A 16511-nucleotide genomic window follows, 5' to 3' on the forward strand; every position below is an offset into this window, starting at 1 on the left:
TCCATTGTACTCTTGTGTAAGTACTGCTCCTAACCCAATGTCACTGGCATCAGTCTGCACCCGGAATGGACTATTGAAATCTGGGGGTAACAGGACTGGAGCTTTGGTCAGGGCTTGTTTGATTTTTTCAAACGATGTTTGATGGGCTTCAGATTAATTCCATGTAGCACTATTCTGCTTTATTGCATGTAGTGGGGTGGCGATCATTGAGAAATGAGGAATAAAATGGTGATACCAGCTTGCCAATCCTAAAAACCTTTGCACATACTTGAGGGATTGTGGAACTTGAAAATCACCAATAGCACTTATTTTCTGGGGATCTGTCTTTATTCCTTCTTCAGTTAATATATGACCTAGTTAGTTCACTAATCTTTGGGCTGTGTTACATTTCTTCATGTTCAGTGTAAACCCTGTCTTATGCAGACAATTGAACAATTAGACAAGATGTCTAAGGTGTTCATCCTCATCTCGGGAGTCATAATGTCATCTATGTATATCAAACAACACTTCCCCCTCAGATCCATCAATACACACTCCATCAATCTTTGGAATGAAGCAGCTGCATTTTTTAGACCGAAGGGTAAATGCAGGAATTCATATAGCCCATTGGGGGTCACAAAGGCAGTTTTAGCTATGCTTTCTGGATCCATGCTGACCTGCCAATATCCGCTTTTCAGGTCTAATATATTGAATATAGTAGCTCAATGGAATGATTCCAGAATATCCTGGATTTGGGGCATCGGATAATTATCCAATTGAGTCTTGGCATTCAGTCCTCTGTAGTCCACAAAAAATCTTGTACTACCATACTTTTTAGGTACAAGCACTTCCGGGGCAGCCCAATGAGACACTGACTGACATATTATGCCCTTATCCAGCATATCTTTGACCTCCTTCTCAATGAATTGCCATTTCTCCAGGGATACTCGGTAGGGTTTCTTCTTCACCGAGACTTCATCCATGGTAACAATTCTATGTTTGATTACCTCAGTATGTCCAATTTTCTGTGTGCAAACTGTTGGCCATTCTCTCATCACCTCATCCAGCAAGGACTTATATTCTACCATTGTATCAGCTCTTTGAACTACTTCCTGAATTTGCTGTAGAGTTTCTGAGGCTTCTTTGATGGAAGTGCAAGGTAGAAATGGAGATGGTTGATAGATGCAGGATCAGTATGCATCAGAGGAAACACTCTACCTTCTCCATCAATTTCAGATGGCAAAATGTAGCTGGCTTTAACAAAGTTGATAACAATGGTAACAGACAGTAGGAAATCCATGCCTAATATGACAGGTAAAGAAAGGTCTTCGTCTCACATGACAGATGCACGGTTTGTGCTTCTGTCCCTGTAGCTCAGCCCCCCAATTTGAAACACCTAGAGCTTTCTGAACTTGACCATTTGCCGGCATGAAGGTCTGATCTTCACAAGGCTCCCATGTTTCCTTATTTTTAAGTCTGTTCCACCACATCTCTTGGATTAACGAGAGTGTGCTTCCAGTGTCCACCATGGCATGCAGATAACATCCATGAATTAAAATTAAAATGGGTAACGTTCTCAGTTATGGTTTAATGATTTTTGGTACCGTTTGCACCACATGTGTATTTACATAAGAAGGTTAATGAACAGAGCCGTGGCATTTGGGTCCTCCTTCGCTATTGGCTCGATTCCAATAATGCTTGGCTTCTGAAAAGTCTTGCTCAATTTGTGTTCCAATTTTCACTAATTCACCCACATCTTTCACAGTGCCTCTGAGTAAACTAGCCAATTTCTGATTGCAATTTCTTAAAATAGCTTGCAGAATGTCCTTCTCTTGCATGTTACTTCTCCATATTAAACATAACGCTCTATATTGGAAAGCAAAGTCTCGAATGCTTTCTTGAGGACCTTGTTTTCTTTCAATGAGCCTCCTTTCCACTTCTGCTTCATAGTCCTCACTAGGAATGAGCACAAGAAAATTCGCTTAAACTGACTCCACGTCTGAAATTTTTTCTCTCAGCCGTCCACCAGGCTTTTGCCATTCCTGATAAAACTGAGGTCAAAGAAGCTAATATTTCTGGGTCATCTTCTTCTTCACCAAACTGAGGAAATTCCACTCTAACAGGGGGTTTATAATTTACAGTTACAGTACCATTTGTAGCTAGCATTTGGCTTGGATGTATGTTGAAGGTTCTACTAGTAGATATGGGAGAAGTTGAACTATGAGGATTTCTTCCATGAGTAGCAGGCATAGACATGAGCTGAACAGTAGTCCTCAGTCTATCCTCTGTCTGTGCATCTCTTCTTCTCAGGAAACCAACCATAGATTTTCCCAAATCTTGAATGTTAAATTCTAAAAAGTTCCTGGCTCATTCACATTCTCTTTGAACATAATATCTGGATCTATCTTCACTTACTTTGGATCTATTCTCACACTCAGTACTTGTAGAACATTCTTTCATCTTTTCCACGCATACATTCAGCTGTTTTCCAATTACATCCACTCTCTTGTCAACAATATCTTTCAATTGTGTGAATTGATCAGCAAGTTTTTCCAGCAGGGCATGAGTAGACTCGTCATCTTCCTCAGGAGGTGGAGGAGGGGGTGGAAACAAATCTCCTTCTATATCATAACCCTCATCCTCATCTTACACATTAGACTCAGCATCAGATTCAATGTATAGTTGACTGAAAGTAGAGAGGAGTTCTTTGATAGGTTCTCTTCTAGTAGAGAAAGGTTCAAAAGTTAAATCTGGTTCGGGTTCAACTCATCTCCTGCTTCTGGTCTAATACATGCCATCTTGTGTTACTGTATGGAATACTTAATTCATGTCCCTGTTGGGTGCCAATATTATATAACCGTTCTCACACTTATATACTTTTCATAAATAAAGGGGACATGTCATTATTTACCATACAGGTAAAATCACCAAATCAACTCATTCAATTCATACACATGTTTAGTTTTGTTAGTAAGGGAGTCAGGATTTCAAACACAAAATATACAACATTGCAAGTATTTACAAGTCACACCCTGTTACAAACATACAACACACCCACAGATAGCGCAAACACTCCCACCCATGCCCACTTGCACTTTGCGTTGGCACATAAATTGCACTTAGAATTAGCGCTCATACGTTGTATGTTGCGCTGCGCTTTGCACGCTTCCAAAAATATAACCCATGATTTAATCTCAACATCATTAATCACATTAGCAAACAGATTTATGCTTAAACCTTAAAAAACAAAATTTAGTGAAGTGAGGTTTATCCTAGAAAAAAAATGGGGTTAAACAAATAACTTATTCAAGATATTTTCTTAAAACAAGTGTTAATATCTTGTGAAATGCAAAGTTGCAAAATTTTTAGCCTAGCGCATACATTTTTATTAGAATTTTTTCAGTTTATGCACATACCAAGTGATTATATTCAAGTTTTCTTAAAAGCAGATTCAAAAATACACTGCCATCCAATAGTTGGATGGCAACCCGACATATGAAGCCTTAAAATGCTGCCTACATAGGCAACTCAAAAGGTTTTGGAACAGAGCCCAAGAGTCACTCTCAAAAGCTCACTGAGGGGCAGGAATGTTGGAAACGTGAGACAATGAGCTATTGGACATTTCTGCTGACAGATGTCTTTGACCGCTCTCAATAATTCAACACACTGAACACAGATTTCATTTACTTCAGAACACTGAACATTCACCGGATTCCACTGAAGCAAAGTACAACACCAAACATTAAAAGCCCTTATCTGGCGGCAGGGCGGAGACGGCATGATTACAAAATAATCATAAGCTTTCACAGTAATAATAGTTATTTTCAAAAATCACAGGAGGAAAAAGACCACCAACTACTGGTCTTTCATGGTGTCACCAGACTTTTCCTCATCATTTCATTCTTGAATGTCACTTTGATTCATCTAAAGTCACAAGTGAGTTCAGAGGTGCATTTATGCCTACAGAAAACCTTCATAACTCCAAACACATATCTACAGTCTCTTTAAGATATCTTCTTATCATATATCTTCTCCTTAACACCTCAATTAAGATCATCATAAAATTGTAAATCTGCCAATTGAAATGAAAGCAAAGTATTAAGCTTTTATTAAACTCTTTAATGTTTGTCTTTTTGAAATCTGAACATAAATTTAAAATCATCTGTATCATGACAACTCACGAGCGCAGATGCATGTGCCAGCTCACCACAGATATACTATGTATGTAATTGAGCTGATATCAAGTATATCATCTCTCTCTAATTTAGCAGTTACCAAAATGTAATCTGCAAAATGAACATTGATTTTAAAAATGTATCTCTCCTGTGTGTGATCCACACACAGTGTCACCAGTTGATGGCACTAATTGCTCAACCTCTCACCATCCAACCAATAACACACTGCTGGAATTACATGAACACACCATGTGAACTAAAATAAATCCTAAAAGTGCAAACATATTTAAACAAAGACAGGGCTATTGCAATAAAACACATACCTGGCCTCTCACTGACCAATCCAAGCAAACAGACCACAGAAACATCATCAAGAAGGCCAACACACACATTAGGGACATGCAGGACTTTTTTTGTTAGTTTTTTGGATGAATACAATCAAGAGCTGATGTCTTCTTGAAATGTTTATTCACTTTCACAAAAAACACAAGTAAAACGACTGATTATCAGCTCAAAAACACTAACAAGCATGCAGAATTTTTTTCCCCTAACTTTGTAAACATGTAATTCTGGTTCTGTTCACTCTACCTCACTTTGGTGGCAGAAAAGCACTAGAAAAAATATTTTTTCTCTATCACATTCCATCACAATATACAGATCTGAAACGTAGGTGGTGCTCTAACGTACTTTAGCTCTCACAGATGTGCTCGTCCATAGACATTCAGTCTAATTTTCAGTTCAAGCAACACCCTCGTTGTTCCATCAAATATCTCGACCTCTGAATTGACTAGAAGCTCAATCCAGGTGTCATTAGAAAGCTGAGATCCTCCCCTTTGATATATAACATTTTATCATCAATAGTCGAAAAAAAAATTTCTGATGATTTCTGGTTGTTGGCATATTTTGTTCTGGACATCTAACATATAACACTGGATTATTCAGCCAAGCAAACTCACAGACAAGGAAAACATGGCTCATGTTTTAGAAAACTCCCTAAGGTAAAATCAGATATAAAGTTTTTGGCTACTTGGGACTTGGCTACTCAGCAACAGTGAACAGAGCATAAATTAGACTTTTAAAAATCTATGAACTGTGGTATTAGGGCAACAAAATTAACTGTACAGTCACAGTCCTGAGAATGAATGCTTTCATTTGATATATGACTTGTCTATTTAGGTGCTATGTGAAAGAATTTTTTTTTCACATAAATATTTCTACCTAATTACCTCTAGAGGGCGCTGATTTTCAACGCAAAATATTTCAGGCCCTATTTTATTATTTGAAGTAACATAAATGCAGAAGTGATGGTTATCTCTGAAAAGTTCAGATTCTAAGCTTTCAAATTATACCTCATATGCCTGGTTCAGAGTCTTTAACATTTTAAGCATAACAAATTTTCACGATATAGTGCCCCCCTAGAGTTTAAGGGGTTATACACAATAGAGTAAATATAGCAAAAAAGATTAAGTACTTTCTTCATTGAATAAATTTGTTTAAGTTCGAACTTGAAAATACTCAATTCAAACATCGATGCTATTATATTATATTATTTTACATTACATTATATTATATTACATTATATCATATTATATTATGCAATAGTATGCACCCACAATGACCAAGAACATTTGACATTACACAAACATTAAATTAAAGTGGAACCAGAGTGCTTTGCGTTCACTATCAAAATCCTCACTTATGTTTTTCAGAGTTTGGCACAAACCTCCACAGATGGCGCGCACATCAAAGCACTTCAGAAGCAGGTTATCTTCATTTTTAACACACCATGTCAACTTTTAAAAACGCATGTTGAAACATCTGCATTCTGTTCCATTTGTTGTGCTGCCTAACATTTTTAATGCAAAAATGTGTTTGGTCTGAAAGGCCCCTTACAGTGTTGTGGGAAAATGGAGTAGATGGTACTAGGGCTGAAATGACTGGCAGTGGTGGTTCAGCAGTTAAGGCTCTGGGTTACTGATCAGAAGGTTGGGGGTTCAAGCCCCAGCACTGCCGAGATGCCACTGTTGGGCCCTTGAGCAAGGCTCTTGACCCTATCTGCTCCAGGGGTGCTGTAACATGGCTGACCCTGCACTCTGACCCCAGCTTAGCTGGGATATGTGAAAAAAAAAAAAAAAAAGAATTTCACTGTATATGTGCAAAATGTGTGATTTATAATTATAAAAAATTGTCAAATAGTCATTTGATCTCATTTAACATAACATAAGATCAGATATGAAACTAATGTTGGCACGCGAGAGGAGCACTGCAGCTTGTGCTTGATTGAGGAGAGAAAACACAGCTCACAGTCCAGATGCACTCTAAATATTCCAAAGAGCTTCAGGTGATGAATTATACAAAAATACAAAATAACTAAATACAGAAGCACTCTCATTGTGAAATAGAGCGGAGCCAGAGCTGCGTGTTTTGAAAATGTGTTTTGCAGTGTGTATCTTATCGTGAAGAAACTTCAGCGATTTGCAGCTCTATTAAGAAGAGAGAGTTTGTTTATTCAGAATTAAAGATGGATCGATATGAACAAAAAGGTGAGAGGTACATGTGACGAGGCGGAGGGCAGGGCCGGGCCGTGACTACACATGCCCGGCCCCCAATCGGGCTAATCAGCCAAGGAGAGGGATAAATGCAGCAGGATGCGGCAGTTCGAGAGAGAGAGAGCCACATGCAGCTCCCGTGAGTGCATTTGTGTTTGTGTCTTTTTGTTTAAATTAAATATTACTTTGACTGTTCAGCCGGTTCCCGCATCCTCCTTTCCCATTTTACCAGTACAGTAGCAAAAATGGCCAGTTTACAGGGCCAGAGAAAGGGTGAAAATGGTCATGAAAAACCGAAATACGGAATTTTTAGTGCATAAGTGAACTTATGAAATAAAATGCTACAAAAGTGCAGGATATCGCCCTATTAACACTCCTGAATTTCAGTCCATTCAGATACTTCACAGTTACAGTTCCCATCAATGAAGACCACACGCACGCACTGCGCACATACAATGATGCACTTTCTCTCCAACACACACATGCATGTGACAATCTAAGGCTGGGTATTAATACAGATTTCCTGATTTGATTACAATTCACAAGGTTTCGATTCGATTTCAATTCAATATCGATTAATATGTGTATATTTCAGTTATAATGTTCCTTTTGTTACATATCAAAGAAATTCTCTCGCAGCTAATGCTGTTAATTGTACAGGGGAACCTCTAACTAGGTACATTATGAAAATATTAATTTTACTAATTATATTTTATTCCTTTTTCATCATTTTGGTCACATATTAGCTATTTAAAAATAAACAAATCAATGTATTTAATCAATAAATATGACATTATTTTGCATATATTATATTTTGTTAAATAACATCATTTGTACAGGTACTGTATATACATTGATTTGTTGAACATGTGCTAAAAACCAGTACCGTCTCTTTAAGGAAACTGGAATTTCTTTAAAAAGCGTCTGTAAATGAGCGTATATTAACGAGAGAGACTCGAATGGCTTTATCTCATCTGTGCTATGCATGATTAGAATTAAATGTTTATTTTGTGTTGTTTTTTGATCAAAAACTGACTGTAAAGAACAGAAAGGGTATTAAAAGAGACATAATTCAATGACAAATGGGTCACGTGAATCTTGTCTTTGGACACGCTTTAAACAAAACAACTTTTATCTCAACATGCAGTGAAAGGATCTCGCTGCTGAATACTTCACCACTATACTACACAATTCATTCACTGATGAGGGAAATTTAAACATTTACCAGCTAGTTGTCAAATATATACATTTTAGTCACATTAGCGCAAAATTTGGTTGCAAATGCGAGTGATTTCCTTTCATTGTAGTGGAGGGCTGTGCATGGAGTAAAAGATCGATCTAGGGATTTAAGAGTTTTTGACTCATCAGTCACAGAGTTTTGCTGTCCTGCTCTGGACAGACTGGAGCCACATCTGAATGAAACATAAACCACACAACCAGTGGTTAGAAGGGCAGAGAGACGGGCTGCCCATCTGTGTGCTGTTGATGAGTCTACTACACAAACAGAAGGAAGAAACCCCAAAACAGACAGATAAGAGATTACATCTCTGTATATAAAACAAAAGATAATGTTCCTCCTAGTCAACATCATGTACCAGGATGCATCTCACAAAACCTGTCAAACAACATGCCTAGGTCACACTGCATCCCAAAAATCAAAAGAAAAATAAGAAATTATATTTAACATTTTAGCCCCAAATTATCATTACAGTAATGTAAAAAAAGAAAGAAAAGAAGACTGATTATTTTAGTGAAAATGTTAAGTATTTATAGGTGATGGTACAGTTGTCCTATAGCCTTTATTTTATTTTAAAAATAATAACCTATTAGAGTAATTTTAATGTACTACAGTAAAATTACTGTATAGAGCGCAACAGTCTCATTCCAGAAGAAAATCCCATTCATTTTCTCCAAAGGCGAATTGATTTCTAATGATAATTTATAAACCTTTAAAGGCAGACCTACCATGAGCTCTAAAGTTGTTAATCGGTGATATATGCTTCTGTTAAAGCCATCGTTCCACATCAGTTCAGCTTTAAAATGTAAAATGTATTACCTAGAACACCTTTGACATGTCCATTGTCATTACATGTGTCATTTATAACAATCAAGTCAGATACAATTAAACTGGAAATGCAGAAGGAAGATGTTACATTTATAACATCCAGACTGTATAATTACAAAGGAGTATGTGATAACTGTAACGCATGTCACAGACGTTTGGGCACACAGGCCTTCCTCAATGAGTAAAACAATCATCAAATTCAACCTCTTTTTATACAAACAACTCTATTGCAACATCACGTGACTTTACGTTTTCAATCATGATTTGTCAATCCCTCATTGAAGATGTTAAGTATACAGTATTGTATCTTTGTCTTTTGTCCAATTTTCAAACACTTTTTTGCTTCAAATCAAAGTTTGTAATGTTGTGATACACCTCGGAGCTGGTTAACGAATGATTTTATGAAAACACTATGCAAGAAACGAATGGGAAAAAATACATCAGGACATATTACCAAGACAATATGGGGAGTAAAATGTGCATAATGGTCATGAAAATAATGTCACAATGCAGAAAAATCGTAATGATATGGACTTATTTTTCTTTACACAAACTAGCCTATAATTTATTTGATTTATTCTTTTGATTTTGTGGTGAAATATGACCTGGACATGTTTGCGTGACATTCACGCATCAAGCGTTTGGTGGCTGTAGAAGGATTGGTGTGTAAGATTGATCTGTGGCTGTAACCTTGACGTAAGTCTATGTGAGCATTACAGGCTTATGTTTAAGAGGATGAGGGCCGCTCAAGACCTTTGGCCTATTTCAGTACTTAGAGAGTATAGAGGGAGAGAAAGAGAGAGAGAGAGAGAGAGAGAGAGAGAGAGAGAGAGAGAGAGAGAGAGAGTAAAGCACGGCGCACACAATGCATTTAATGCATTAACAATGCATTATTCCCTTGCAAAAAAGTCAATCGTTAAGCATGGCTCCCAAATGTCACATGACCGTAAAAAAAAGAAACTTGTGATGCAAGCAACACAAAGTTGAAGTTACGCCCCTAGTGTCACCAAACAGAATTTCAAAAATAATGACATACAGTCCCGTCCAACCTGAAGTCATTGGCTGAACCAGATGTGAATGTTTTGAAAGAGCCACAAAGCGCAAGTGTTTGCACACTTTCGGGAAGTCAAACTAATAATGTGTTTCTTATAGTTGACTCTGTTTTCAAAATATAAGTATTTTCAAATAGAGATCAACCAATCATGGTTTTTGCTGATACCGATAACTAAGGTGCTGGAGAAGGCAGATAACCGATTAATCGGCTGAAAGTTTTTTAAAATGGGTTTATGGAATTATTTTTAAAAAAGTGCCGTCTTCTACAAGAGTCCAAAATGATTAAAATCCCAAGTTTATTGTGCAACCAAAATCCCAATAATAACAAAAAGATCTGCTGAGATTTGGTGCATAACACAGGACTTTTAACTACAAGCAAGTCGGAAATACATCGGGTACTCTTATTTTGAAATTCAGATAGAATTTGATAAATATATGCAAGTAGATTTTACCAGATGAAAAAAAAAAAAAAAACTATCAGCAACTATCGACATTGTTTTATTTTTTCAGATAACTGATAGTTCCAAAAAGCAACTATCGGCAACGATTAATCTGTAAAATCTATATATCAGTCTACCTCTATTTTTCAACATCGAACAACACAGCTTTCAAAAACACGAGAACATTATCTGAACTCATACATAATACACCAAAGCAAGTTAAGGGGGTATTCAGTAGTTCTCTAGCTAGTGTTCGCATTGCTCTTCTTTGTGTACTTTAAGTAGTTATATGACAGTGGTGTTAGATGCTGTACTGCCATCTATCGAAGTGGATCTGCATGATCGCCTCTGCTGCTCCCGCCAGCTCTGGAATATCATTTGCATCTGGAAAATGTCGGGGTTTGAGGTAATTTCTAAAGTTATTTATTAGTACAATAATATAATTGCTTTGCCTAAAAACAAATGTCAGAATTTAAGTGAACAGACTTCTACAGTTAAGGACAGATTATTATTGTCCCTCATATCAATAATCTTTGGAGACTGTCTACATTTCACATTATTTCTAAAGACAGTTATTGCCTTTATTAGAGAATGGCTTAGCATGAAATAAACCTCAATTATCTAGAAATACAGGATGTCATGGTAAAGGAAAGATTAGAATTGTTTTTGATGATCCAATTTAGCATGTCCATGAGAACTGTATTTGAAGAACTTGTTTTGTTTCCAAGCAAACCAACATCATGGTTTACACAAAATCCACAACAAGCGCTGTGCCAAGCTACTCAACGAATTAAGACATATACCGTTTCATAGAGGTGGAGGTATATGGGCCCTCCTTACTATAGCTGTGAAAAAAAAGAAAAGAAAATTACATGTTGCTTTCCGATTGTGTCTGTAAGCAACACTGAAAACTGTCCTTTATTTATTTTTTCCCCAATCTGGAATGCCCAATTCCAAATGTGCTCTAAGTCCTCATGGTGGCATAGTGACTCGCCTCAATCTGGGTGGCGGAGGACGAATCTCAGTTGCCTCTGCGTCTGAGACCACCAATCCCTGTGGCTTGTTGAGCACATTACCACGGAGACATAGTGTGTGTGGAGGCTTCACTCTATTCTCCGCGGCATCCACGCACAACTCACCACGCACCCCACTGAGAGTGAGAACCACATTATAGTGACCACGAGGAGGTTACCCCAAGTGACTCTACCCTCCCTAGCAACTGGGCCAATTTCATTGCTTAGGAGACCTGACTGGAGTCACTCGGCATGCCCTGGGATTCAAACTCGCGACTCCAAAGGTGGTAGTTAGTGTCTTTACTCGCTGAGCTACACAGGCCCCCTGAAAACTGTCCATTACTAACATATGTTGACTACACACATACTGATACTATTTTAGAGAGTGGTCTAAACAATGAATAATGTTTTCCTGTCCAACAAAAAAGAAGCAACATGGGCATCATTACTCATGTTTTTCCTCCATCATCAAATCTTTCCACCTTGTGTATGCCGTACTGGTGTTTACTCTAGTTTTTTGCCTTTGCTGGTCTATCTTCTTGCTTCTGACCTTTTTTGCTTCTTCGGCAGTACAGCTACTGAATCTCCTGTTGTCTCCGCTTCTAAAGCACGATAATAAGTATGTTTCATTGTGTTCTTTTTGCTCTTTGCATCACCAAACAACACTGCGCTAAGCATAGACACGCGTATCGACATAGGCGGCAGCCAATAAGCGCGAGGATTTTCTTCTTCGATGTTTAGTGAAACACAGCAGACCATGTCATTTCAACATGGAGGGAAGGGAGTGAAGGGAGTGACCCGCACCATGTAAAAATAAAAATGCTTTTTATAGAAAACTATTATGGGTACAGTCTTCATCTCATGTGAGAGTACACCATTCAGATCACAAAAACACAATTTATTTGTTAATGTGTAAAACTTTTTAAATTAGCCCCAAATTACTGAATGCACCTTTAAACTTTGTCTTTAATGGCTTAAGTCTGATTCCTGCCTTTAGAGTCTGTAACCTTGAGCCGCAAACCGCACGGATATCTTTAAAAAGGACTGTATAGTGTCTAATCTGAAAGGTCAGCCGACCAAAGCCAGCAAGATTTTCAACTGGTGGTCAGAGGTGCAGATGCCATGTTACTGACCTCACAGTGACCCTGGAACTCAGTTATATCGGTCACAAGCATTTTTTCCTGAATGTCTACCTGACTAAATACTAAACCACTCTGGAGTTTCATGAGAGATGTTTTATTAGGCTGATCACAAGCAAAGCTCCACCCATCTTGTTAACAATGAGCCAATAAAATACAAGAGCTTTAATGAGCAATCCAGATACAATAATTTCTTTAAAACAAATTCAGGATGTATTATTGAACATTAACCAGATCTGTCTGAGCACATTTTGAAGGATAAAGATTTCCAAAGTTCACAAAAAGGCAAAGCTTCCAGACTAACACATACTGTACTGACTGCATTTTTAAGCAAATTCTTGATGAACTCTTTCAGAAAGATTCTTTGTACAAACATCATCGCTTACAGCAGACAGTTGAGTAGAACATTCAAAATGTTTCAGTTGGCACCTTGAATTATTTATCATTATTAAATGATCGAGATCATGTTTGCAAATCTATCTAGGTTCATTCTGATATGTACACATCACATGTCAGTGCAATGCAAAAGCAAAATATTTCAAAGTATTGTACGTTTACATGAGTATTTACACGTACTTTATAGATACTTTAATATATATTTATTCATTTTAAATATGTATTTATGAACATGAATATAAATATCCGATATCTAGAATGGCCAATGTAAATGTAATCATAATTCAGTTAACAACAGCAAATCAGATGTACACACAATTTCTTAAGTAAAAAAACACTTATTTTATGCAATATTAACTTCTGTTAAACAGCCAAACGTACACAGTTATCGGCCGATACCGATAACAGCAAAATGGCCAAATATCGGCCATTTTGTATAAATTGGTCTATCACTACTCAATATACATTGTTGCAAATCCTAATATATCGGTCTATCACTTCTCAAAATATATTGTTGCAAATCCTAATATATTTATATATATCGACCCATATTTCGGTCTATCACTACTGCGAATATATTGATGCAAATCCTGATATGTATGTATATATATTATATAACTCCTCAGAAATAATATACATGATATTCCGGTGTTGAGTAGACTCAATGGTCATCTTATAGTTAGTGTTACTAGACGTTTGACCATAACTACTTAGTCCAACACCAAATTAACTTCTGTAACATGTTACACACAGCCACGTAACAGTAGTAAAGCTTGAAATTCATCAGATACAACCTAAGAAAACACAGTACACACAATCCATAACCAATGATGCAGTCAAAAGTGTGAGTGTGTGTGTGCGTGTACCAGCACAGCAGGATTTAGTTATATATGCTACATAAGACACACATATATTATATTATGTGTAATGTAGAGAGGTGTACCCACCTGATGAACAAGATACGAGGAGTATGGCCAAGGCCAGTTTGGTGTCAGTCCTCATTTTTGCACTGCAACAAATCCCACCAACTCTACAGGCTGATAATCCTCTGAAATTAATGTTTTAATATTGCCAAAAGCATTTATTTGTGAGCAAACAGTCACAGATCAGTGTGTAAGTCTATAAGAGAGGTTTAGTGTTGCTGAGATATGACAAATCCCCAAACACAAGCTCACTGTGTCTGTTTCTCTTTGCATAGGAGAAATATCAAACATGAATAATAAAAACATACTGTATTATGAAGGAAACTGTGGTGGACAGTGACAGCACCCTACAAACATATCGAACTAATCACTTTTCTCTTATGGATATTGAAAAATCTCTTATGATGAGTCTATGTTCAGATGCATGTTGAAAATCCATTTTCATGTTGATTCTGGCTGTTTTAATAAATCTGAATATTTATATAACCACAGGCATGATCTTCATTCCAGAACACACGAATATATATCCCGCCCAGGGTTGTGATTGCATGGAAATCCAAATAAACGCCCAAAATGAAATAAAAAGAGGATTATGATGGTGCCAAATAAACTATTTTCCTAATGTTTTTTTTTTTTTTTTTTTTTTTTTTTGCGTCCGTACGTCCAAATGATTCCAGATCGATCAGAGAGACTAAACCAGATACGTTGATCCCATTCCGGATGATATCAGGTTCATTCCTGACCTTTAAATGTTCTGTCTCCAGACACGCACTGAAATAATCCCTTAAATGTGCGTTCTGAACACAACATGGCGGACAACGACGAGTGTTTGTTTTTTTTCTCCTCCTCCTTTCATCGACTCCTCTTTTTCATTCTATCAAAACTGTTTACCATGGGAAACGAAGTCCTTCCTCCAGGGGGCACTCAGCGGCCCAAAAATCCTAATTCTCCATTGAACTGCATTCAAATTCCAATACGCTTTTTTCCCTTATTGTGGAAATGTATTCATTAAAAGTATAATCGTTTAAACCTGAAAAATAAACTGATTTATACCTGACATGCAAATTATATGAGCCATATAAATATCTGCATGGGTAAATAAAAATACTTATCCAGTTATCACAAATGACTCTGATTGGTCCATTCTTATCAGTGCTGAGAAATGTAACAGGTACCGAGTGACCAATTCCGCTTACGCAACATCTTAGAGAAAGTATGTTTATCCCTCACAGCCTCATTTTCATATATATATATATATATATATATATATATATATATATATATATATATATATATATATATATATACAGTATAAACACACACACACACACACTACCGGTCAAAAGTTTAGGGTCACTTACTCACTCTTTATTTATCTTATTTTTATTTTTTTTCACATTTTAGAATAATAGTAAAGTCATCAAAACTATGGAATAATACAAATGGAAATATGGGAATTATGCTGTGACTAAAAAAATCCAAAATAAATCAAAACTGTGTTATATTTTAGCATCTTCACAGTAGTCACCCTTTGTCTAGATTTTTGCAGACATGTACTCTTGACATTTTCTCAACCAACTTTTTAAATAGTATTGAAGGAGTTCCCATCTATATGCTGGGCACTTAGTGGCTGCTTTTCTTAATTATTTGGTCCAATTTTTTGAAAATTACATTTTAGTTTTGTAATTAAATAAATTAATGTGTTGGCACAATTATATTTTTTTCTACAAAACTAATTTCAAACATTTAAGCATATGCCTACAGATCAAAAGGTTTTTTAAGATCATGAGAAACTTTTCAGGCAAGTGACCCCAAACTTTTGAACGATAGTGTATATATATATATATATATATATATATATATATACAGTACTGTGCAAAAGTTTTAGGCATTTGTGAAAAAGTTTGCATAGTGTGGATTTCTTCAAAACTAATGCCACATATAGCTTTCATTTATCAATTAACGTCATACAAAGTCCAGTATACATAAAAAAAATCTAAATCAATATTTGGTGTGAGCACCTTTGCCTTCAAAACAGCACCAAGTTTTTCTTGGTTGTTGGCAGACAGGATGTTCCAAGCTTCTTGGAGGATTCGCCTTAGGTCTTCTATCTTTTTGGGCTGTCTCAAGTGCTTCTGTCTCTTCTTGTAATCCCAGACTGACTCGATGTTCAGTGGGGGGCTCTGTGGGGGCCATGCCATCTGTTGCAGGACTCCTTGTTCTTCTATTCTATTTGCAAAGTAATGTTTGGGAGTCTAAAATGTATCTTTCCTATTGACACACTAAAGCTAAAGATACAAATAACCATCTTGTGAAACATCTTATGTGCCTAAGACTTTTGCCCAGTACTGTATATCAGTGGCGATTTCTCAGGGCCAGCAAAGCCTTCTCTGCTGGCGTAACATGCCTAATAAATAAATATTTTTTCATCCTTTCATTCTCATTGACCTTTTTGCCTATGTATTTCCAATCGCTTTCCACTCCTAATTCATCTACAAACGAATAACAAAAAACAAAAAGTTTATCCAATCAGAATTTATTCCTCGATGCTTACAAGCAAAGTGTGACAACTGTTTCAAAAATCGCATGCCCGAATCCGAGCTCCTTAGCCGAAGCAGCGCGTGAGTCTGAGCTCCACCCTGTTAGGCCTTCAGAATTTCTATAGAATCCCTCAACAGTGCAGTGAATAGGCATCTAAAGTCAGATTGTCAGATTCATCAACCAATCAGATTGATTTATTTGTTCTGGGTGGGTGTGGTCTTTAGGATATGTCCCAGTC

At 36.8% G+C, this 16511-nt stretch overlaps 1 protein-coding gene across 1 annotated transcript in view; it reads right to left on the minus strand.

Annotated features, from left to right (window-relative positions):
* Positions 1-14569, minus strand: part of LOC127446199 (activin receptor type-2A-like) — a 33795-nt gene extending 19226 nt beyond the window's left edge. The window contains exon 1 of the mRNA XM_051706943.1: positions 13757-14569. Coding sequence (XP_051562903.1) covers positions 13757-13811 — 55 coding nt within the window. The 5' untranslated portion in view covers positions 13812-14569. The remainder of the gene's footprint in view (positions 1-13756) is intronic.
* Between the last annotated feature and the right edge of the window lie 1942 nt (positions 14570-16511).

Source organism: Myxocyprinus asiaticus, chromosome 9 (assembly GCF_019703515.2).
Source record: "Myxocyprinus asiaticus isolate MX2 ecotype Aquarium Trade chromosome 9, UBuf_Myxa_2, whole genome shotgun sequence".
NCBI classification, from domain to species: Eukaryota; Metazoa; Chordata; class Actinopteri; order Cypriniformes; family Catostomidae; genus Myxocyprinus; species Myxocyprinus asiaticus.